We start from the raw sequence: 25,479 nt of genomic DNA on the forward strand, positions 1-25,479 counted from the left end.
GAGTGAACATAACTTCATAGACATTAGTGTGGTGGTACATTTTGGGAAAAATCACTTCAGGGTGCTGTTTTTCACTCAAGGCAAAACCCACAGAAAAATAACACTGCTGTGGTTAAATTTGTTCTTCAACAAACTATCTAAAATGTTGTGTTGCAGAAGTTTATTCTTCAGTGATTGACAGCTTTCCTGCCTGAACTAATGTATGAACTGATGAAGTAACCTCCACTAATCTCACTCGCAAGTTGTTTAAAAGAAATGGAAAGATCTTTCAAATGCTTTTTCACCCTGGTCTGTTTGTGTCTCCATGTTATCACTCTTGTACACCGTGTCTGTGCTGAATATGAATTTAGCCCCAAGGAATATGCTGAACATACAAACTATAGTTTGCCTTTTACTGTCTTTCAACACTGCCATAATGACTGGGGAGCTTAAAAAAACATAATACAGATTTGCCGAGCTGTGAAATCGCTTGTAAGTTTTTCCTTTATTTTGATAGTTAAGCTTGTCATTTTGGTTGGATATGCAAACTTACTTTCATGCTCCGTGACGGAATCATAATGTTCCCTGTACCATGTGGAGTAATTTGAAGAACAGAGGCTCTGCTTTTGGGCTTGCTCATGACAACCTCATCTGTAATGCCTCATATTTTACGAGATTTTGATGATGTCACCCTCCAGAAGTTAAAGGTTTAGGTTTCAACCTGAGTCTCTGGCATGTTTAACACAATCTCTGATCAAACAATAAATAAAAGTAGCTCAAATTCCCTGCTATTTTGTTAGCAGGACAAGGGGTATTTTTTTAGAAGGTTTGATGACACTAGTGGAGGTCACAGTGGTCTGTGTGGTGTGAGAGGGGAGATAATCACCACACAGCCTGAACAACACTGTCATCAGCTTGAGTCAGATCCCACGCTGCTGTGGTTGTGCTACCACTGAGAGGCGAAGGAAGAGTGAGACTCTTGCAATGAACTTTCCCTCAATGCTACCTTATGTAGTTGAGGACTTGCAGTCTTAATAGTGGAAGACAGTGCTGGGCTGTGCGAGTAATGATTTTAGCTTTAAACTGAATTACCAATCGATTGGGCCTGCAGATCTGAACTCAGCTTGCAAGCTGACTGTGTGGACATGCTGTGTTGTAGAGTCGCTTTACAAATTGACTGCTGCTCACATAGGAGGAAATATATCTATATATGTCAGCCAGGCGCTGCATGCGCGGCAGCCTGCTGAGTGTGAATAGGCCTTGTGATAACCAGAGAGGCAGCTGCAGAGTGTTAATGCTGAATTGGGTTGTAAATGAGTATGTATTTGGTTAAAAGGTCCTCAGGAATCAGAAGATAACTTTCCCAGAGGCTGCAACAAGGCCTAACCAGGATGGCAAGCAGGGCCGCAGTGTTTCTGTTTCGAGTCTTTCTGACTAAGTGAGGGGCTCAAACCTGGCGGTAGGCCAAGCTTTAAAGGAAATTGCATAAAATAATACACAGCAAATTGCAGCGGCTTTCTCTGCATAGGAGGTTGAGTTTTAACTGTGGTGTTTTCACTGTCTTTTATGGAGACCACTGGAGAACATATTAGCACAAGTGTCATGTTCCAGAGAACACATGGTAGGCTGTGATTACTGAGCTCAGGCTGAACTGTAAAATCACTTGTCAGCAGTTGATTTGTGTCTGGAAAAGCCTGGGCACTTGATTGAATTAGTTTTGTGGTTTTCAGTGGGGAGCAAGAATGTGTCCAATTTGGTTACCTGCTGACAGACAGCATTGATATTGTGACTTTATGATCATACTGTAAAGCTGAGGATCAGTCTGCAGAGCTGACTTTCAGATGCAGATTGAGAGAAAGCACATTTCCAGGTTTCCAGGAAAACCATCATGTGGAAAGTCATTTTAATAAGCACCAGTGACAAACCAGTATTTCATGTTAAGATGTAACTGTATGGACCAGTATATGTTTGTCCATTTGTATTCACGCAGAGATGGCAGCTGTGCTATCAGAGGCTCTTCAGGCGCATATTCTGTGGATCCCGGGTGTTCAGTTCATGTTTACAGATAGGATCTGTGTGGTTACTCCATCATACTGGGGGTGAGATGGGGTCGTGTTGGTGCAATATTGTGTTCACCCTGAGGTTGAAATAATTTTGTTTGCTGTAATAGCTGTAAAACACCTTATTTCCCACTGGACATTCTTTCATACAAATATTCCTGGTCTGGGATTTAAAAGGTGGTGGAAAAACATCAAGAATCAAAATGACGGTGGCTTTAGTCAGGGGGAAAAAAGTGAGTTGTTTAAACTGTGATTGTACCGGTTCTGTCTGATAATAAATGAAGTGGTCACAGTATTTTAAAGAATATCTCTTGACAGTATATTTACATTTCACTCACTCTGTCTACATGAAATCATGCAAACAGTGGATCCTGTTCATGTCAGTACAGCGTCTGTGTAAGCTTTTAATTCTCTGCTGTTAAACAGTTATTAAAGAAATGTGCTGGTGGTGCAAAAGGAGGTATAAAAACACATAGTACCCAGCACTTGCTCTGCAATGTAGCCATGCCTGGTTCTTACTGTGGCTCATATGACAGAGCACCTTTAACTGTGAATTCACTCTGTTAATAAAAGCCTCTAACCTCACAGCTATTTTAAAGCATGCCTTTCTATGGTCTCCTATGGTTCCCTTCTGGACCAAAGAGGAGTATTACATGGCAGACTTTTCTTCTAAAATGTGTACAAGATAGATTCTGTACTGGCCAGTTAAGGTTGGTTTTCCAGAAATCATTTTCAAATGCTTCTGCATACGGGCACACACACTTTTTTTGGCTCCTCACATGGCAGCCTCAGCTCTCGTCACATCATTTTAATTACAGAGCCTTCATTGTCTGTGCTGACCCATTTTAGCGTGGCCCCTTACTGTCAGCTGTTTGGTCCCTCCAATCACACTTAATTTCATCTGTCATTTGACTCAATCGGCACTGCCGCAAACATGGACACTGCTTGCCCCCCCTCAGCCCCCCAACTCTACAAATGAATTGGGGAATAACAATAACAATCTCGCTCCCTGCTCTGGTCATCCGTCAGGGCCCACGGCCCAACATGCTACAGCTTTTAATGGTGAAGACTGATACCAGTAGCTGGGGACATTTCCTGGGGTGTTAGTCAGAGTTCTCTGAGGATATTTTGAACTGCTCTTAAAGGGCCCCTGAAACACAACAGAGCATGACTCACAGAGACGGAGCCCAGGGAGATCCACACCACTAATTGGCACATGGACATGATCGTGTTTTCTCTAATGAAGCTAATGTGATTCGGGTTGATGGCCATTCCTACAGTATGTAATACAGCCATATCTGTCGGAGTACGATGTTTGTTTTAATGACACATCACTTCCTCATTTATAAACATGCAAATGCTTGTGAAGTTGTCATCTGCAATACCCAGTGATGTGTAACATGGCAAGTAATTGAGTTGAAAATGTGTGACTATTAATGCAAGTAAGGAGTTTGCGTGGAATCTGAGAAAAAAAGCTTCTCGTCTTACAGAAAGCTTTTGGTGTGTGTTCTTTTGTGGCAACTAGCAGGAGAGAATACAAGCTTTTTAGAGATTTTAGATTTAGCTCATTTGTGTGTGGACATTTTCCAAATTCTCAAGGAAGGCACAAGTGTCAGCTTGCTCTTCCATTCACATCCAGGGAGACACAGGGACAGAAGAAACAGAGACAGTCCTGCATAAAGCCCTATCTCCCCCACAAATCAGAACAATGTTCCTGGTGCTTGAATAGAGAGGGATATCTCTGAAACTTCAATTTATTATCTAAAAGAAGAAGGGGGACAGAGTAACACTTCCAAGATAAGCCCAGCGTAAGGTTAATTACTAGCTGAGTGGCTGACGTAACCCAGCCATGTCATGCCTCAAACTTACACACATCTGGGACGTGAAGGAGTGCTTACAATGGAGAGCTGGTTCACACTGGAGGCCCAGGAGTCTGTGTTTGTGTGTGTCTTTTGTACATTTGTCTGACAATTTGAACAAACATGTAAACCCTTAGTGCTCAAGTCAGATATAGTTTAGTGGGGCAGCTCCAGGTAAGATGGCACCGGAGGCCTAGACAGCTCAAACCACCTGCTTCAGCAACTGCTAGCAGAGCTTGTGGCTCCCTTTCTCATTGGTGCGTAACACTGTTAACATTGCTGCTGACTCCCCACTCTCTCTCCAGGGCATAGACTAATTAATGGATACCATTCGCACTTGATTAGCAGCAGTTCTTTCGGTAATTACATTCGCATACTAACCGCTCAGAAGAAAAAGAGAATAGGAAAAAACACAAAGGGCTAGAAAATATATTAATGCACTTCTCAGTTCATTCTGATCTTAATTTGTTTCCACTATTGTTTGGCTTCTGCTCTGATAAGAAGCCTTTCTCTATTTCTCTGCTTTCTCCCTGTCTATTGGAGTTTTTTTTTACTCATGGTGTTTTAAGAGAGTGACTTTGTAATAAACACACAAAAGAGATTACTGCAAAGCTTTGTTGAAAATAGGTAGAGTGTTCTCAGTGGTACCTCATGAAGACGCAAAAACATGCTGCATTTCTTTCTCTTTTGAGCTGTGTAGGCTGGGTTTTGCTCTGCTCACTCACACAGAGGTGCATTGTACTCCTGGGCCCAGCTGCTAGCCCATAATTCTTCATTCTATGTCCCATTGTTCCTACCTGTCAGTGTGGTTGTGTCTCCAAAGAAAGGAAGTGGCTGCCATTTTGCCAGCAGGCTATGTGTGGGTTGGGAGGGGTGGGAGGGGGCATGTTGTGAAAACATGTTATTTCTAACCAAAGTACACGCTTTTAATAGCTTATCAGTTATCTTAAACATTAATGTGACTTAACAATGTGGCATTCACAAATCTGCCTTTGTTTACTTTGTTTTATGGTTAGATATTAGCATGCCACAGTGGAATGCAATTTTATCTGCTGTCAAACCTCAAATGTGGTTTTCATAAGCATGGATTCATGTTAAAAAAAACATCTTAGTCTAATGTATTGTTGAAGCCAGTTCCTGCTTAACCAAAATGTACTCCACCCATATTTAAAAACAGCCTCCACCTCCTTATTTCCCCTCAGTATCACTTTCTCCCATAGGTTATTTGAAGTTAATAACCTGCCACCGCATCTTGATACTTGGCTTTGTGATGCAAACATATCCTTAATTGCCATCCCATAAGAGCTGAATAGCCAGACCAGATTCTCATTACCCTGGTTTGAATTGGCCAGGGCCTCTCACGTGCCTCTCGTCATGTCACAATAATGGCAGAGTGGCAGAATGCGTGTGTAGAGAAAGGGGTTAAAGCCAGTGTGCAAACATTCACAGCCAAGTGTGACAATCTGTTTGAGTGACAGGTGTCTGTTCTGAAAGGGAAGCAGCTCCAGAAACATTCGATGTTATGTGGACACTATAGTGGGCTGATTGTGTGCGTGTTTTCTTTATTCACAGTTCCAGAATAACAACAACTACATGAACATGGCTGAGGCGAATGGTGCCCTGCTCGCTGGGGATGTAAGTACACTTACACATTCAAATGTCTCTGTAAACACAGGGATTCAGAAATACACATGCAGCAAATTACAGTGCAGTAAATCCTGGAGTGATGATTCCATCACATATGAGCAGTATGTAAATACTATTATTTAGTCATTATTTAAAATAAGCAACAACCAGTGTTGGCAAGAGAATTTTTATAGTCCATCTCAACCACAGACAACATATGTTTATTGTCCAACTGTTCCTTTTTGTACTGAAAGCTACACATGACTTTACAGTTATGGAAACATAAGCTAGATTCATGCTTTATTGTCTCTAGTACCATCTGAGAGCTGATGCTAATGTGTTCCGGCTGTCTCAACTGCACTCTGTAAAGATAAAGTGCTATCTTCGAAAGCTGCGGAAGCAAACATCTGTTTTCTTCCTCTTTTTCAAAGACATAATGAAGAAGCATAAAGAGATTCCACAGTGGTGTCACTCTCCGAACTGTTCAATCTCCCGACACTTAGAAGAAGTGAAATGTCACCAACAATCTCCGGCTGTGGAGTTCCTGGAGTAACTGCGCACTGTACCGTTGCATTAAACGAAGGGAGTAGTTGTTTCTCTGGAGGTATATAACTGCCTCTGTGAGCCATAGTAATCCTAACAGTGCGCTAAATTTACCCATTTTATTCCCCCCTCCACCCACTCTGCTGCCCTGTCATTAGAGACAAGTGCACCAAAAATACCCGTCATCCTCTGTGGTTCAAACGTCCCAATCTCATCCAGAGATTGATCTGGCTTCAAAACCCACAGCAAAGCATCATTACACAGCTCCAAAGTACTGAGATAGATGTCATTGTTAACCTTATTGTTTTCATTCATGTCAGCTGGGCAGCAGGGATGCAACTGTGACATTCAAGCTCGGGCAGCTACACAGAAGTGTCTGGAGCCTGTGACCTCATGTTCATAAAGTGGCTGCTTCACAAAGCCACAGAGTATTATAGAAGAAGTCTAATTTTCCCCCACATTTGCGCTGAGTGGGCGCATCCTCTGCATCGACGGGCTGCTGAAGCCCACTGCAGCAGGGACCACGCCGACACAGACTGCTTGGAGAGCGTTCAGCCCCCAGCTGTGAGGGCCCACTGTGGCAGTAAGAAAAGGGGGGGGAACTCCTCGATAAAAACAGCCCAGCTCATTTACATTTTATCAAAAGGAACAACTGTTTCCAGTGTCAGGGCACAGATGGTATTGTGCTTAGAAGGAAAGAAAGAAAGAGAGTGAAATCTTAGGCATGGATTTTTCTTTTCAAGCGTAGGAGTGTCCGAAGTATTGTTTGCTGAAACCTGAGCTAAAGTGAGATTAGAGTGACTTCCACTCTGAGTTGTGAGGTTTCACAGTATCTGTAATGCTATATTAATCTACTTAATGTGTCTGACTTGTGTTGTGGGTACAGTAGGAAAGAAAGTCTCCTTTATGACGGGCACTGTGATGAGCATCGAACTTTGACAGCATGGCTAAATTTATGCCACTGCACTGGTGAGCTATTGTTTTCAAATCAAATCGTAGGGGTATTTTATAAAAAGACACACTCCCTTTATTTTTAGAGGCAACAAGAGAAAGCACATGTTGAGATCTTTCCTTTCTTCAAAAGCTACCATATAAACAGATGGTTTGCTTTACCACAAAACTAAAGCTAAATATAAACTTGTTTACACCCAGCTGCTATTTGTCTGTACACAAGTGCTGTGTATGTAAAATCGCCAACAGTATCCTTCAAAAGGCAGAATGCTTCTACTTCTGAACAGCAGACCTGTATTGCTGTTTGGATGGCTGGTGTATCATTTACCTTATGCACTTAGAGGATGAGATAAGATGACCTTGGTGTGCCTGGTAAAGCATACATCCTAGCAGGGAAAGCTTGACTGCATCCCTCAGGAAAAAAGATACTGTACACTGAGATTGTGTTCCACCCAGATGTATCACTTTACCCTCCCAATCAAATTAGAGTCATGTAATGAACTATAAATATGTAGAAATGGACTACAAATGATCCAAATTTGAAATGATGCTGATTAGGGGTGCCATGGTTGATGTTGTCATTTGAGTAGCTGCACTCTGCCTGTCTAGATATTTGAAACTGGATCCTCAATCCAGCCTCTATTGATTCTGAGGCCTATTATATGCAGTAATTGCATGCTGCTGCCTTTAACAACTCTTGGTTATTGCATCTGTGAATTGCATTACTACGTTTATTGAAGGACTGGGACTACAGCCTGAAAAGCTTTTTCGTGCTCTTTGTTCTGATATTGAAAGAACGCGATGGCATCTCAGGGATAAAACACTGGAAGTGGACATTCACTGAGTTATATCTCCCAGTTACCTTCTGTGTTTCTGTTGTCAATTATCATATACAGAGTTAGTAAGGTTTATATATTGCTCATAAACCAACATTATACTGTGTACCACAAAAGTTGGAACTAGTTTGTGGAAAAAAAGTCCAACTGTCGTCCATCCGACCCTTTAGGTTTTTATGGGGTATTTATGGTGCCCAGAGGATGAACAGACTTTTTATCCAGTGCCACACAGATATTTAAAAAGTTTTTACTTGTCCTTTGAATTATTAATACAATGAATTCTCAATATATCCGCTAAATGGAGTATTGGGGTTCCCAGATGTGTATGACTGTGGCGTTCTGTTCACTCTTTTATACTATAAGGTTTACAGCTGTGAAATTAAGTGAAAAGTGCAAGAGGTAAATGATGAAGAAAAAAGGATTGCTGAAAAAACAACAAACCAGTAATCATTTAGTCAATTCAGAATTAGCAAGCTATATAAGCTATATAATTTAAATTTGACTTGAACTCAACCACTGACAATGTGAAGTTAGCATACTGATGTTAGTTCACAGTGGAGGTGGGCAACCTCACAGTGTGTGAGGAAATAATTATAGTGTATATATAGTGTAAAGCTGCTGAGGATCATTTTTCAAAAAGCATACACTTTATTAACATTGACCACCTTCATTAAGGTCTCTGTATCCTTACACACCTGCTCAGGATGCTCACACTGGGTGCTTTAGGTCTATCTGTTACAAGCCCTGCTCTGCTCTCATACCACACTATGAACACTGTGGCTGCCAGTAGAACACACACATTACTCCCCTACATTCCTCTCTGTTGTATTCCTCCTTGCCCACCCTAAACATGTACATGCCGGCACATCCCAAACCAGCATCTGGCCTGGCACTTGGCTCAGCTGAGCCTTTCAGAACAATTTAAATGGATAATCAGGCTGGTGATGCGAAGAAAGTGGATTGTGCATCTCCTAATCTCCAACCAGAGCCCCCTAAGCTGCTCCTGGTGCAGAATTAGACTGGCTTTATGTGAAATGACACCAGACAGTGTGCAGTACTGTAACCCTCTGTGGGTTCCAGTAAAATCTGGCATCACTTCCCCAGAGAGAAGGCCTTTTCTACAACAGACAGCTGACACACACCCCCATATGAGACCCAAACTCATGTCTCCATTATGAGTGTCCCTGATGTAGATGTTAATTTGTATCATCATTAACAAAGAGAGGCAATGCACAGAAGCACAGTCCTTGATGCTGATCTTGCTTCCAACCCACACAGTATTTTTTTTCTGTCTCTATCTTCACTGTTTAGCAGATACTAAACACCAGCAGTCCTCTCCTCCAAGTACATGTCTCTGTTTCACTTAAAGGTCAAAGTCATGCTTGTGCTGTTCTCCTACAAAGGTGGAGCTGACCTTAGCCAACCTTTTTCTTTGACATTTGTCTCAAAGCTGTTGGTTGGTTCTGTAATTTAGGCCACTATATCCAAAAATATAGGATCCAGTGCCCTATATAGTTGTGCCCTGGTTTACCTCTTTTACAGTGTAACATTACTGGAAACCTACTTAGATCAGCAAAAAGTATCCATAGTCAGAAGCAAAAAAAGTTTTTTGTGTTTGTGTTTTTTTCCTAAAAATCATCCGTACATGGCCTGCTGAACTTGGATGAATGTGACAGCAGTGGACAAGCCAAGATGAAAATAGGGTGATGCTTTTTCTGTTGGAGAGATTATAGCAGTGTGCCATTGTCTTCAGATTGCTACATGATATGATCCAGATGAGATGAGACCATAGATCTGAAGGCCGGCATGGAGATTGACCCTGCTCCACAGGGGGAAGAAGAAAAAGATGAATGAGGACTGTGATGATAGATGATCTCTGATCCTTCCCATGTGCTACTGGAAGTTTTTGTCCATGACTCATGACAGTTTTGTTTTATTAATCTTATAGACGCACACTGTTTTTTGATTCACATGCTGCTGAACAGGCATTATTGTGATCTAACTTCTCCAGTTTTTCTTTTTTTGAGTGGACTTGAGCATAATGTGACAGCAGAGGACTGATAGTAAATGGTTCCTTGTGAAGGTGCTTATGATTTATTTTGCACTCTGTGAGCCAGAAACCTCTGCTGTGATGAATATGACCTTAGCTTGTTCTGAAAGGAGAACGGATTCTCTAGCTGTGAAACAAGCATAGAGAAGTAAAACTGTGGTAGGGAGCAGGAAGAGAGAAAGAAAAGGGAAGAATAAAAACTCTATTAGCTTCCCCTGCCACTGGAATTCATCAGCGCTTGTCAAGACAGCTGCCCTGAGTAGGCAATGAATTAGTTTCAAGTGTCTGTGTGCTAAAGCAAGCAAGTGGAACATTAATACTCCCTAACCAAGACCTGTGTTGGCACATTCTCTCCATTGTCTTTCCTTCTGTTATTTCATCCTCTCCTGTGTCGTTAACACTGCTGTTGACTGTTTGTTATCTGTCCTGACACATCAGAGGCTATTAACATCAGGTTTGTTAGGTGTGTTAGTTAACTTCAACTCCGCTAGGCTTTATTCCTATTTACACACCTCGCTGGGCACATGAAGTGTTACATTTGAGTAAATGGTATAATGCTGTCATATTATGGTGAGGGCGAGTTAAAAAAGAGTGAGAAAAACCTGTGTCCTTTTGATTGAAGTTGATTTTTAAAAGCAATGCATGATCATGTCCAAGAATCACAATCGCTCAGAGGAAGAAATGCAGGTGTGTGAAAAGGTGTGTCTGCATCATTCAGACTGGCATAAATGCCTGTTTACTTTTTTGGCCAATTATTTCCATGCCAGGATTGTCTGAGATATTTCAAATAGCTGATGAAGATCCCGGAGGCAGCTTAACCGCACTGTAAAAGTGACCCAGGGCCAAGAAAATGGTAGTATCTGAAATCCACCTGAAGCAGCCTCTCACTGCATAGCTGGCTTCTTTTTGTTACATTCCACATGCTGTTAAACATTTCCAGCAAGGTTGGCAGTTCAACATGATTTCAGCTGTACGTGTTCACAGTTAAAACCATGTCACTGTTAGTACGAGAGCCATGCTTTGACGAGATTTTCAGTAACTTAGCAGCAGCCAAGCCCAGCACCTCAGACAGCATGCTGTTTGGCCCTGAATTTCTGTGGACCTGCAGAGTGGTCATTGTGAGGGTATGAATATTTTGGCTTTTCAGAGAGTAGCTTAATGCTCTCTGCAGATGAAAACAAGACCCAAGTAGGTGAACAGACCCATCTCCAAGAAGGCACATAAGCAAATTAAGTGTGACCAAAAGCTTTAATTCGAAAGGCAGAAGGATTAGACTGTTTGATGAGCAGATTTAAGGGTGCAGGCAAGGGGAACAAAAAGAAACACTTCTGGCCAAGCGTAATAATCTTTGAAAATGTTCTTTAAACCCATCTCTCTGTGACGTGTATTTTCACTGCACTTCAACCCAACATCTTCCGTCCCTAAGATTAAGGGCTTTTATCATGTATCCTCTCTCTCTTCCATGATTGCTGCTTGATATTTTTCGCTTTTGACGTCTTCCCCTGCACTCGCCTTCTTGGTTCTTTTTTCCTCAAAGTGGACTTTAATAGGTTTAGGAAATGTTACATCTTAGTGCAATTACACACAAGTGTATTACCACTCATCTAAAACACTCCCTCTCTTAAACAAAGTGATCTGATTTAATCCATGAAGGTCTCTGTCCGATAAGGTCCACCGCAGCAAATGCTTCCTGAAGGTTTGTGTTGCTCACGTATTTGCTCTTTATTCCTTTTTTCTCACAGACTTTTCATACACCCAGCTTGGGCGACGAGGAGTTTGAGATTCCTCCCATCACACCTCCACCTGAGACCGAGTCTGGTCTAGGTCTGTCAGAAGTGGACTCACCCTTCCCAGCGATGCCAGAGCCCCCAGCTCCACACAGGGGTCCTTTAATCCCTCAGTTCCCCCCACAAAGCCTGGACCTACCCTCCATTACCATCTCACGCAACATAATGGACCAGGAAGGGATATCAGTCAACAATGGGCAGCCTGTGGTAAGTGCCCTTATGTATATGCTGTATATCACATGTAAATCAAGAGTGAGATTTTGAAGCGTTTACTGTTGGAGACCACTGATTTCAATGAGCCCTTTTACTGAACCATAATGTCACCTTCACAGTTTTTGTACACCTCCTGTTGTCAGCACATCTGGCACAGCATCTGGTCTTGTTTACAACACAGGAGGTATATGATCACATTGACTAAATGTCATGATATTATGTTACTTACTGTGAGGATTTTTCAAAAAAAAAGAAAGAAAAAAAAGTCAGTGCATGATGATCCTCCATCTGTAAGGTGAACAGATGTGAATAGATCACAGGTGTTAGAGTACAAAGCGCATTCATCCCCAGAAGGACAGTGAAAATGGGACCCAAAAGTGCCACAGTTTCACATGCTCATATTTAATTCATGTTACCTCCAGAAGCCTTCTTTTTCTGCTGTAAACGCTGATCCATGCTTCAGCCCGATGTCACTCAGGGTCTTCAAAACTAAAACAGGGCATGTTTGAAGTTAAGCGTCTTACACTGCTGTTCCCATGTTACACTCAAAATGATGCCAATATTGCACATTTTTAATTGCTGATAATCTGCTGAAAAGACAGTTGAAGGGGAGAAAATAAGATGATCCACCATCTTTACATGACTCCCAATCAGAGCTGAAAACGGTCTTAAAATAAAACCCAGCTGGTAGGGGGTGTTAGTGTGTTTGTCCAGTGTGAAAGAGGCTCAAGTAATTGTTAATGAGCATATTTGTAACATCTTCATTTGGTCAAACGTGAAACTGTAGGTTGAAATAATCACTTTCTTTGTGTTATGCGCTATAGATTGTGAGATTGTTGTCTCAGGCGGGAAAGGCATTTTCAAATGCCACAATCATAGAAGCACTGAGGAGGAAAAATGGAAATGTCACTGCCTGACTACTTGTCTTACAGACCTATTACAAAAATGGAAGATTCATTTAGGAGTGAAGAAATGAAAGGACAAAGACATGAGTGGAGCCATGATGATACTGATGCTGAATTTGCTTTGTGAGTCACAAATCACATTGCATTGAGAAGAGGTGCCATTATCATTATAACTGTGTGAATAAATGTGTTTTAGACTTGTCCAAACCCTCCCTCTAACACATTTGTTGAATCACGGTGATATTACAGATATTTATTTACATTCCATATGGGAAGGGGCTATAAAATTTTACAGCTCTTTTTCCTGCTCCCATGCTTCTGGCATGTAAAATAATTGCAGCTTTTAAAATATCTCTGCCGCATACAGTAAGTGAGCCCCAGAAGGCTTTTTGCCTAAAGAATTTTCATTTCATGGTCAGTTAAGCTTTCTGCATCTGGAAGAAACGGAACCTTGACACAATTACATTCCTGACTGTTCTCACGACTTGCTGGAGGATTAGATTTGATTCTCAAACATTATTCCTCTTTAACACCATTTGCATGGCTCATGTCTCTGATTGTGCAGAGACTCTATTAAAAACTGAGGGGAGAATGTGGGTTTCTGCTCCTTGCCTCGTGGCATTGTCATCGGCACACTACTCACTCGTTATCAGTCATCACACATTGTAGCGGCAGGAAAGCTTGTGGTGGCCCTTCATTTTTCCTGTAAATGGGATTGATCCCCAAAAGTCTTGTGACAATGCCTATAGAAATTCTATTCATCTAGGGTTTTATCTTTGCTTTGAAAAGGGAACGCAACTTTTAAATGAGATAACTACCAGCGCTGTTTGCGGTGCATTCTATACACACAGACAATGATTTACGAAGGCCCTAAGAGGGGTGTTTTGTCATTTTGTCAGCACACTGATAAAGGAATGACAACCTTATATACATGATTACATTCTGTGTTATTTGTTATGGCTGCAGGGGCAAACAAATAAACCGTGCACTATTGCAATTACATTTTTCATCAAGCCACCATGCTCATATTTCCCAAACACTTGTCTTGCTTTTCTTTCTGTGTGCAAGCTCACTGGTGGAGAATACTTAGTGAGTGTGAAAGCCTGTCTCTTATCAGAACTTAATGAGAAAACCCAACCAGCGAATATACCTGGGCTATTTTCAAAAGCTTCTTCCATGTCATTGCATTGCCAAGTGTTCTGCTAATTCCTCTCTCCTTAATGTTCAGCGTATGTCTTGCAAATTGGCCACAGATGCTGGTCTTCTACAAAGAGAAATACATTTTCTCAGCTGCAATGTGCCTGGCAAGCCCTGAATCTGAAGTCATTATTTATTTAATCTGCTCTCCTAACAAGCTTCTGACTCTCATTTTTGTCTCCCAGCATGTGTCCTCCTGATTTGTGATTGAGTCTCAATAGTGCCAAATAGTACTGGAGTTAGAGCTGCCAGTATTGCTTTATTCACAATTTCTTCTCGATTTTTCTCCCTGCTGCACAGCAAGGGTCTCTGGGTTCCATTTCAAAAAACACCTGGTGCCTTCACCACATTTTCGGTTTTTCTTGACACATGTAAGCATGTACTGAAATGGGCTCTCTGTTCTCAGTGATTGGATTCGAAACCTACAGTAGTCAACTGGTTGTGTTAGATGTTTAAAATCAATATTTAGCAGATATGAGCCCTGCCGCTTTATTACATTTAACACTATGTGGTGACACATTCTATATTTTCTTTGCCAGCTAGCTCTTTTACATGCCATTAGCTTTACAGCAGTGGAGATATGCTAATAGTAATCGTGTTCAGTCCACATGCATCAAGCAAGATAACAGTGAGGCTGAAAAAAGCCATTTGTAGTTTGTTGTTCAATGATTTGATATGCCTTGATACTGTGTAGATTACTGGTAAATATAATACCCTCAGTTCTGACTGGTCAAAAACCACTATATCCTGAATCAAATGGAAAATGTGAGCACTGTTGCAGAAAGCATGTTTTTCTATACTTCCCTCTTATCTCCCTTCCAAGCCAAGAAGCACTGACATGAGTTGTACATCAATTTAAGAGAGTGGCTTTTTTTTCTTGCTCTGTTTCTTTTTTTCTCTCCCTTTTCTCTCTGGACAGACAGCTATTGTGACATATTGGGTCAGTCAGAAATGAAAGATATTCATGCAGGCATGCAATACTTGTAATGAAGTCTCAGCTTGACCTTCTGCATGATTGATTCTGTAATTTACTTTTCGCAGGCAGCTCTCATACTGAAATGATATGATGTTGGACAAGTTTTAAATACCCATAATGCATCAGGAGAGATGGTGGAAAAGGGGTATGGGTCAGCAGCTGTACCAGACCAGGGGGAGAGAACCTATTGGCCACAGAGTCTAGGAGCGAGGGGGGTTGGGTGGGAGGTAGGAAGAGATTTGTTTTTAAGTGGGGGTCAGAGGTTGGCGAGATAGATAGAGTGAGTTTGCACACCACAGAGAGAGAAAGAGAGCGAAGTGTGTTTGACTGAGACAGGGGCAGAGGAAAGAAAAACAATTTATCTTCATGCTATTATAGCCTTTACCGGCATTCAAAATTCCATTTTTCTCATTTGGCTTAAGCACAGACTGCAGCAGGTTGCTGAAAATGAAGGAAAAAAATAAAATGATGTACCCGTTTAGAAGCCGAGTAAAGGAATATGTGCAGAGCACTGATAAACTATCTTTAATAGGACTGACCTTTCATGCTGGCGAAAGTTACTGGGGGATTCATCCTTATAATTACCATATAGATGATTTTACCCCTCTCCTGCCATGGAACATTTCCAAGAGCTCTGGCATTGATTGAATGGAAATTGAACTTGTTAACATTCTTTTCAGCCTGTTACAGCTTGGTGCCACTGTTCATAAATTCTCCACAAATTCTGATTTCCAGTATCTTTAAGAACAGACTGGAGCCTGTTTTCATTGACATCGGTGTTGAGATTTTTATCGCTTGCTGAATGCATAATGTTGCGTTTCAAGTCCCGCTGCTGTGTTTATTGGCCTGCGTTTATTGTGGAAAGGGTTTCACACATTGTCAATAGTGTTTTTTTTCTCCTCATCTGCTAGTTTTCAGAATGCTTCATGTGGCTCTATGTGGAGTGTTTGCTGTGTTAAGAGTGGCTGAGGCCAACAACAATGTACAAAACAAGCCATTTCTTCTTCTTGTTTTTTTGCAGCGTATTGTTGACAGCATTATGTTGTTGACAGCTATTTCAGCTTTCACATTAAAAGCAACACACAATGGAGAATATAACAAACTGAATTTACATAAAAAAAACCCTTTATTGATTAGAGAGTCCATTTCAGTTTGTTAGTGTTTGACGTGTAAACACATACACACACATGTGACTTAGGAGGGCACATCTGGCCACTGTATGCTCAAGATAAAGGCTTGTATTTGCAGATTTACGATGGCTATCTAAATATCTGGTTAGATGTCTGCTGTGACTGCTGACAATACTGCAATCAAAATGCAAATGAGAGGGGACATAAATAAACATCAGATTCATCATATTCACAATCAAGGCATTAAGATGATTTCTGTGACTAGCTTGTTATTAGCTGTTTAGTTCTCATTCAGATGTGCTAATGCTGCCCTTTCCCTGATGTAACTGTCATTGCTCCTTTGTAGCATGAGGTGTTAACCATTAGATTGCTACTCCTGTAGTTATTTCTCTAATATGTAGTAATGTAAGACATTTTTTCACACTAGTGAATCTGATTAAATCAACAGTCCAGCTGTCATTACTTTTTTAATGCAGCAGATTCAACTTGTGGCCATTTGGAAGACCATATTCCAAACAAATGATAGAATGGACCATTGCTCTAAGTCTGAACTGCACCATAAGGATTGGTTAAAAGTGTTATTATACAGATGGCCACGACTAATGAGCTCAGTGTGTGCAACTTTGATGTTTGCAGCGAGCAAAGAGCAAACGGCGAGCCATCATGTTCTCGGTAATAAAGATGACAGTAGCACTTGGAACATGGCGGGACGGTGATATGTAAATCACAGTCATTTGGTCGCCGGCTTGTTTGTTGCAGCTTTTATTGGTGAGATTTCCATATTTGAAAAAAACACAATTTCTTTTTCGTAACTTTGCCTCACCTTTTTTGGAAATCTGCTCACACATGTAAATATAAATCTGCTCTCACTTCTTAGATTGTATTTATGATAAGCAGTAGACATGGCATATGAGAAAGAAATGGATTGTAGATCCAATATGTTTCTGTCTGAAATGGTGTTACAATATTGTTTTTGAAGACGGGCATTCATAAGGTTCTTTCAATAAAGCCAGGTGCGTGGGTTTATGATGTGTTGATGTTGGGAGAGATTGAGTTTGTGCTGCTGAATACCAGATGGATGTACCCAGGGAGAACAAATCACCTTTTCTGTTGTGTGCACGTTCCCTTTTTTGTTCCCTTTTCTGTTCCATGTCAGCTCCACTGCCTCTCTGATCAGTCTTCCCACTGGAGAGCTGGCAGGACTCGTAATTTCATCCTCACCACAATCAATGCAAACATGTAGCCTGCACCTTATTTAGGACTCTTTCAAGAGCTGACTGTTTCTGCAGGAAAAAGTGAAAGAGACTTTGAAAATGTTATTACAGTACACCCTGGATGGCAGAATAGAGGAGACCTGTCCAGAGCTCTAAAGCTTCACAGCCTCAGCTGGTTGATTTATGGAGCTGATTGCATGGAAAAAAAATTTTTTCACTTTTTTATTGACAGTCAATGAAGAATGAAAGGTGCCTCTTTCACAGAGTTATGACTTTAAATAAAGCACATAGGCTTGTGGCAACCTCCGACTAAACTGACATGTAGGTGCATGCATACGAACCAGAGAGTCTTTATTGTGGCATTTAAGGTTGTGTACCACAGTCCACTGTTCCATACAATACAGATTTCCATTAGTTTTAAAATGAATCAACTGTACTGCGCTGGTCATCTGTTACTGGCTTATAAAGTTAGCTCCTCAAGTGTCAAGATAATCTATCATGGATTGTAATAGAGACATTTATGACCCAGGACATTGTGACATGTGATCTGTCACATAACAATCCACAGAATCCACTGGCCTGGTTTCTACTCTGGTAAAGGGATACAGGTTTGTGACAAATCTCTAAGCTGATGATAAGATAAGATAAGATAAAATAATCCTTTATTAGTCCCCCAAAGGAGAAATTTACAGTGTTACAGCAGCCAGGAAAGATAGAAACATACATTGTAAGAAGAAAAATAGCAAAAATCAAGTAAATCACAACTAAAATTACATAAAATTGTAGTCTTCTCCAGACTGGTGCCCTCTCCATGGTGTACCCCGCCTCTCGCCCCTAGATGGCTGAAATAGGTTCCAGCCCCCTGTGACCCTGAAGAAGATGAATAGATGGATGGAGTCTTCTCCTAACAAGGGCTGTTTTATTTCTTTATAGAATGTTGGACCTGGTCATCCACGTCAGTACCAACCCAACCCTGCCATGGTGATGAAGTCCATCATCAGCATGAACAGCCCCAATGGCATGATACCACGGAATCAGCTGACCACTATCAACCAATCCCAGCTCAACACACAGCTGAGCTTAAACATGGCAGGACCCAACATCACCCACACTTCCCCATCACCACCTGCCAGCAAGTCTGCCACACCCTCTCCCTCCAGCTCCATCAATGAAGATGACCAGGAGGATGGCAACAGGGTGAGTCAGGAGTTCATTCATTTAGATTAATTATATATTAATATGATTGTAAATTGATCTGGTGGTGTTAAAATGTTGTCCATGTCTTTATTTTATGTCTTTTCAGGTCAATGGGGAGAAGCGACCAGCTCCCATAGATCCCACAAAGAAGCCTAAGACTCCTAAGAAGAAGAAGAAGAAGGATCCCAATGAGCCTCAGAAGCCGGTGTCGGCCTATGCTCTTTTCTTCAGAGACACCCAGGCTGCGATCAAGGGCCAGAATCCCAATGCCACCTTTGGAGAAGTGTCTAAGATTGTAGCATCCATGTGGGATGGTCTTGGAGAGGAACAGAAGCAGGTACTAAATATATTTATAGACTGATCATCATTAAGTTCACTCAATTCAATTCATACAAGACATTGTACAGTCTGTTAAATGTACACTATATTCCCCTTAGTGATTATATCTGTAATTAAAAAGATATCCATTCACACATGCTTTTGTCATTTCAGGTTTACAAAAGCAAAACAGAAGCTGCGAAGAAAGAATATTTAAAAGCCCTTGCTGCATATCGTGCTAGCTTGGTTTCCAAGGTAAGAAACAGTTTCTTCTTTTCACCTGAAAAAATGTGTGAACTGGAGTAAAACACTCAGAATGCTTTGTATGTTAGTATTTTTATGCACTGTGAAGTTTAACAGCACTGTGTATTGTAAATATGTTTTTACATGTTTTTTTATGTGCTTTTTATCCAGGCTGCAGCAGAATCGGCTGAGGCTCAGACAATTCGCTCAGTGCAGCAGACGCTGGCCTCCACTAGCCTGTCTCCTGGCCTGGTGCTGCCTTCACCCCTCAACCAGCACCCCTCCATGCCATCAGCTTCCCAGGCCCTCCAACAAGCCATGCCACGGGCCATTGCCCCAAAACCTCTGCAGATGAGACTAGGGGGCAGTCAGATCGTGACCTCTGTTACAGTTTCTCACCAGAACATGTCCTCTGGGATGCCACCACAGATGCTCAACCAGATGGGTGCTGGAGGGGCCATGATAGCGGGTGCCCAGTCCACGGCAGTGTCTCAGATGAGCCCACCCATGCAACAGGTGCAACAGCATGCAATGCAGCAGCTCCAACAGCAGCAGCAGCAGCAGCAGATGCAACAGCACCTCCAGCACCATCAGATGCAGCAGCAGCAGATGCATCACCAGCAGATCCAGCAGCAGATGCAGCATCAGCATTTCCAGCACCACCTCCAGCAGCAGCTGCAGCAACACCACATGCAGCAGCAGCAACAGCAACAACAGCAGCAGCAACAACAACAACAACAGCAGCAGCAGCAGCAGCAACAGCACATGCAGCAACAGCACATGCAGATGCAGCACATGCAGTTGCAGCATCAGCTGCATCAGCAGCAGATTCAACATCTCCAGCAGCAGCAACAGCAACAGCATCAGTCCCAGTGCTCCCCGCCGCAGCACTCTCCTGGAACACCTCATTCAGTGGGAGGCTCTACATCGCTCGGCAGCCCCCAGCCGACCCCACAGCAGCAACCGCACCCCTCCCAAATCCAGGCCCACGCCCAGGTCCTGTCCCAGGTCAGCATTTACTGAGCCAAATGGAAATCCTCTCTCAAAGGACAGAAGTAGAATAAAAGCATCATTCCATGTTGCTTTTCTAAGTTGCACTTAAGAAGTGTGTAAAATTTAGAATGTTATACAAAGAATTTGTCCATTGTAATAGACAGATATGCACATGCGTGTACAGGAGGTAAACATGTAAGCTGGGTTTTTGGAGTGTAAAATAGGCTGAGTTGTGACAGAAGCCTATTAGGGAGAGCACCCAGTGATTGTTTGTTTGTTTGTGAAGTCTTTCAGTTGTCAATTTTAACTGACTGGACACACACAATATGTTGAAAGACATGTGTCTTTCACCGTTTTATTTAACAATAAAGCTTTATTTATGAGGCCAGAGTTGTCAGTTCAGCACAGCGGAAGGACGTTTTGAATGCGATTCAACAAAAGGGATTTTTATCAGCTCTCATCTGGACTGAATGACTCACAGGATCCTTGCTGGAAACCAGTAACCCACACATCGGTCTTTGTTCCCACACTGGCCAGTATATAGAGACTATTTAATCCAACCTTTCTATTTCTCCCATCATCCCCACAGATGTAACTGTTCAAATCATCACTGGGTGGAGGCCCACTGATATTTGAACACATTCAAACTACGTCACAAACGCAGACTGTCTTTGAAGAACGAAGGGGAACTGAAAATAAAAAAAGGTCTTGGGATGCAGATCTGTGGAAGAACTGACTGAGACAGAAACTGCCATAAATCATTTATGTCATCACATCATCAAACTGTAGCTGTAATCTGCTGTACATGTTTCGTGGAGTGTAGAGGGAGAAGAAGAGAGAAGAGAGAGACCTCCTTTATCCAGTAATCTGCCCTCCTGATGATTTGCGTGTAACTGGCAACACCCTCCCTCATCCAAAAAAGAAACAAAAAAAAACAATTCTTCTTTAATCTATTTGTTTTTACGTCAGATGTTTAACAATTAAATTATGTTTTTATTTTGTGTAATAAATGGGATATTTTATGGTAAATACAAATTTCCGGATCAAGGCAGATGGTTTGGGGATCGATGTATTTTTACTCTGCTCCTTGATACTGTCATTGTTTAAAAAAGAAAAAAAAGAAAAAAGAAAACTAGCAGAGCCAGTTTGTTGCACTGCCAAAGCCAACTAAAAAGGCATCGGAGGTATTTTTTGCCAGCTGTACAGAAGTCCCTGAGGAAAAAGAAAAAAAAACAAAAACAGAAAATGTTGTACATTTTTCATATCACCTGTTGTAAAGTTTTAATATGTGAGGCTTTAATTAAAACATTGTTAAACGACCTGTGGATTGCTATATCACATAGTGCATTTCTGCTCTTTTATACTTTTTTATGAGTTACAATAGCAGCGATTCATTTTGTTTGTATTTTGCTTACAAACCAACTGCATTTGAAAACTGTCTGTAGAATAAATGCATATCAAGTTGTTTTCAGCTCACGGAGGGAAAAAGTAATTTAATGTTGAGAGTTCTTTTGCTCAGCCATGAAGATGAACCCAGAGACATTCCATCACTAATATGATAGTAGCCATAATTTTGTATGAAGTATTATATATTTCTTTGTGTCTCTGTTCAAAATTAAACTATCAATCACAAATAGTTATTTGAAGGAATTGGTTTCTTTCAAAAGAGAGGTGATTCTTTACCTTGTTAGACACTGATAAATATTCATAGCCCTTAGTTCAGATATTAAAAAGCAAATTTGTATGTTTTTTATGGAGTAATTCTATCAGAGGAAAAAAATGCTTTGCAGGGATATATGAGCATCCGTGTTGGCATTATTACAGTGTGTGCTGTTTCTCGGTGATTTGAATGGAAGTCCATTGTAACTGTGTGTAAAAACAGTGTTGATACTGGACAAGGTCAGCATGTAACTGGTACTTGTCTCAATAACAGTCCCCTTCTCACACACCAGTGCATTGGATTCTGCCTCTTTCTTACTCCCTTTCAAAATCGCTTCATTTCCAAGACATCCCCAGGGGTTTGCTGAGCTCCCTTGAATAATATGCCGAACGGGGGAGGGAAGGCAGGCAAACAATAATTATCATATCTTCACAATAGGCTGTGAATCCACTGGCCCAGTGAAGGGCTCTTTTTTTCCCCCCCTCTCTGTCCAACGGCAGCTGAGACATTTTACACACAGGTTAATGTTAGCTACAAATTAGGATTGAGAATTTGCTCCTGTGCCTCTGTGATAACAGCTTGATATTGAATTTTAAAATTTTGGTTTGTTTTCAATTAGTTAGGTTTTAGGACAGCATTTGTAATTTGGAGCTGAGGCCCTGCCTTCGCTGCTGCTGCTGCAGCGGTGATTGGCTCTTCAGCTCACCGTGGAAACGATGCCCATTTCTCTGCCATGATTAATTGCAGCATCTGTCCTGTCAGAAGACCGAGTGAAGAGGTCTGCGGGAAAACTGCAAATAAGCACTGGCAACAGTCTTAAAGTGCTTATGATGAAATGAAAATTAAAAACAGCAAGTGCCGCGCATGACCTGAATCTCAATACAGGGGTAGAAGAGGAGAATGTGAGAGCGGGTGTCCATGGATACCAAACACATGCTTTAAAAACACACAGTAATGAGGCTCTGGGAAATCGCTGTTATTATTCTGAACAGATTCACAGCAGAGCCCATTAATAATGCATGGAGCTCCTTGTTATTCCATAACCCCTCAGTACTGCGGTCACTGTGTGTACAAATATCTCACAGCCAGGGTTGGAGTTATGGGACTGTGCAATAAAAAGGTTACAGATATTTTCAAAACACTGTTATACACACACATAATTTACAAAAATAATACACTGCTCCTCCTAGAATGGAGCCTGGTTTAATGTGAATAGGTGAATAAATAAATGTTACCGTCTGTGCAGCCGACTATCTAAAAGATAAATATTTTTTTCCACAATGTAATACGATATGATCATAAAAGCATGAAGCAATCAATACCTTATTGCTCCTCTTTCTTCCTGTCCTCATCATTAACTAATGCTGATGAAACGCATGAAGGGCACTGTGACATTAATATGTCATTTGAGTAATGCAATCATGAGGTGACCTAATTGTCCCCCTCTTCCCCTGCTGAGGTCAGTTGCTCGGCACTGTGCCGAGGATGACTAAGGAGTCAGATGTGGAAGCTAAGGGATTCTGTATTTTAATGATTTATTTGGCTCTTTTGTTGTTTTCCCGTCCAGCGCACAGATACAATGTGAGCATAACAAAAGCCCTGCTGACACTGACCATCTGACCATCAGACCCACGCCGCAGCCACTCTCACAGTCTGGCTGCAGCTCTGATCAGGCAACCTAAACTGAACAAAAACTAAACAAAACAAGCCTGTCTTATCTAATAGTTCTTTATCCAGGAAAGTGCAAAGACAGTCCATTGCCAAGCCTTGTTTACTAGACCTCCAGCAAAACGGCTACATTTGAGGAATTCTTGACCTTGTGTTGATGAGTTTCACGAAGAGAACTATTGACCCCTGAGATGAATAGTAAACTTTGTTTTTTGGGGTGGGGGTGGGGCTTGGAGGCTGCTGTCTGCTCTGTTAGCTGGTTGTTCTGTTGACATCTCTAACCAATGGCAACGTTTGTTTAGAGAACTTTTGACATGGCGTACTAAAGGAGAGCTGCAGACAAGGCCTCAGAGCAGTTAATAGCATATTTAGCGGGGGTAGTACAAATATTTTGATGCCCTTGTACAACCTTTCCAACAATGTCAGAGGCATTAATTCCCTTATTTATTGTTGCTTTGGCTGCACCTTATGAAATAAAATTAGACAAACCTTATTTTCATGTTAATATAATAAACAGAATGAAATAAATAGAAACGCCTTTTGCAGTGAAACATAAATAATCACACCCTCTTTTTTCCCCTCAGCATCTTTTTCACAACCACATGTTTGCACACACAACATGCATGCACACGCACATTTTCCACCGTTGGATTTCTGCACAGTGATGTTGCCTTGGAGACGGAGTGATTCAGCCATTAGGCTTATCCCCCTCTTTTGTTGAATTCTGTTAAGGTAAGTCTGATCTGCCTGTGTTGTGACCTCTGTCAGCCTGCAGTTCTCATACATTCTGCTTAATATACAGCAGAAACACACTGCTTTGCCTACTTGGGTAATTAGTGCTACTTAATTAGCAGTGTAAAATCATATTTAATAAAAGAATGAAGCATGATCTCCTGTTATCCAATGTTAAAACATACATTGCATACATCAAAATCACATTTTTAAATATTTTTTAATACCAGAGCTGTGTAAATATTTTTGAGTATATATTAAGTCAATGACTAAGAGCAGATAAACACCTACTACTATCCTACTGTCAACATGATAAAGGTCATGGAATAAACATCTAAAGCCCAAAGAGAAACAGCTGTCAGTATAACAACAACACCAGTGAACATATGAGTGAGGAGCTGCTTTGTTTCACATTATTATTGTTAGCTCAGTGTGTTATTGTGCATTGTCAGTATTTTGCAGACCAAGCTGCATCTGGAACATTTATTCTCCATTGACTTATACAGTCAAAGAAAAAAAAAACTCAGCAAGCTGTCAGTGATTTGAGAAAGCTCTTTTTATTGTGACAGATCATCATGCCCCAGAGGTTGACAGATGTCCCGGCATTGCATGGAAACGATAGCAGTTTTCTTTTTATTTGGACATTTGTTTGGTTTAAGAATGTAAAATCCAGTTCACTCACACACACCCCCACTGCCACCTCCCCATTTATTTCATCAGTATTTTATAGGCTTTGTGTTCAGCAGAGGATCCCAACTCTGAAATTGCCTTTTATTGCAACTTACTTAGCCTGTTAATATAGGCTATTACAGAGCCAACATGTTTCTATGGCAACAAAACTGATAAAATGTACCAGGAGACTAGAGTGATAGATTACACGTGCACGCTGTGTCACATCCAATTAACTCAAACTGACTGTACACCACATTATGCCACGACTTTGCAGGAAAATCAATAAATATGGACGGTACCCAACAAGGTTCCCCCTCTGTTTCTTTCTTTCATCCCTTACGATGGCAGCAAAGCCAAGACAGATCATGCCACTAGGATGTCCCTGCTGCTACAAGAGGCAGGTGCTGTGTAGACACCATTCAAAACTTGGCCTATTCAGTCCAACTCCTCTAACGCTCCATTCATGCATAGCAAAACACCATCTGCTCCTGTTTTGCCCGGAGCAATCACAGCTGACCAAAAAAAAAAAAAAAAAAATCCATGATAACAGCTGTTGCCAAACAAAAGCCAAACAAAAGGGGGTAGGAAAAGGTTAGAGACAAGTTCGACACCAAAAATTACTCATTGGAGAGGGTGAAGAAAAACATTTACTCTTGGTAATAGTCAGGGA

General features: G+C 41.4%; 1 protein-coding gene across 1 annotated transcript in view; it reads left to right on the forward strand.

The window, feature by feature from the left end:
* The window catches only part of tox3 (TOX high mobility group box family member 3), a 36,291-nt gene extending 14,433 nt beyond the window's left edge, over positions 1-21,858 (forward strand). Inside the window, exons 2-7 of the mRNA XM_028402770.1 lie at positions 5,471-5,533; positions 11,647-11,898; positions 18,260-18,523; positions 18,630-18,860; positions 19,016-19,096; positions 19,256-21,858. Coding sequence (XP_028258571.1) covers positions 5,471-5,533; positions 11,647-11,898; positions 18,260-18,523; positions 18,630-18,860; positions 19,016-19,096; positions 19,256-20,107 — 1,743 coding nt within the window. The 3' untranslated portion in view covers positions 20,108-21,858. The remainder of the gene's footprint in view (positions 1-5,470; positions 5,534-11,646; positions 11,899-18,259; positions 18,524-18,629; positions 18,861-19,015; positions 19,097-19,255) is intronic.
* Positions 21,859-25,479: the final 3,621 nt, after the last annotated feature.

Source organism: Parambassis ranga, chromosome 3 (genome assembly GCF_900634625.1).
Source record: "Parambassis ranga chromosome 3, fParRan2.1, whole genome shotgun sequence".
In the NCBI taxonomy this organism is placed as follows: Eukaryota; Metazoa; Chordata; class Actinopteri; family Ambassidae; genus Parambassis; species Parambassis ranga.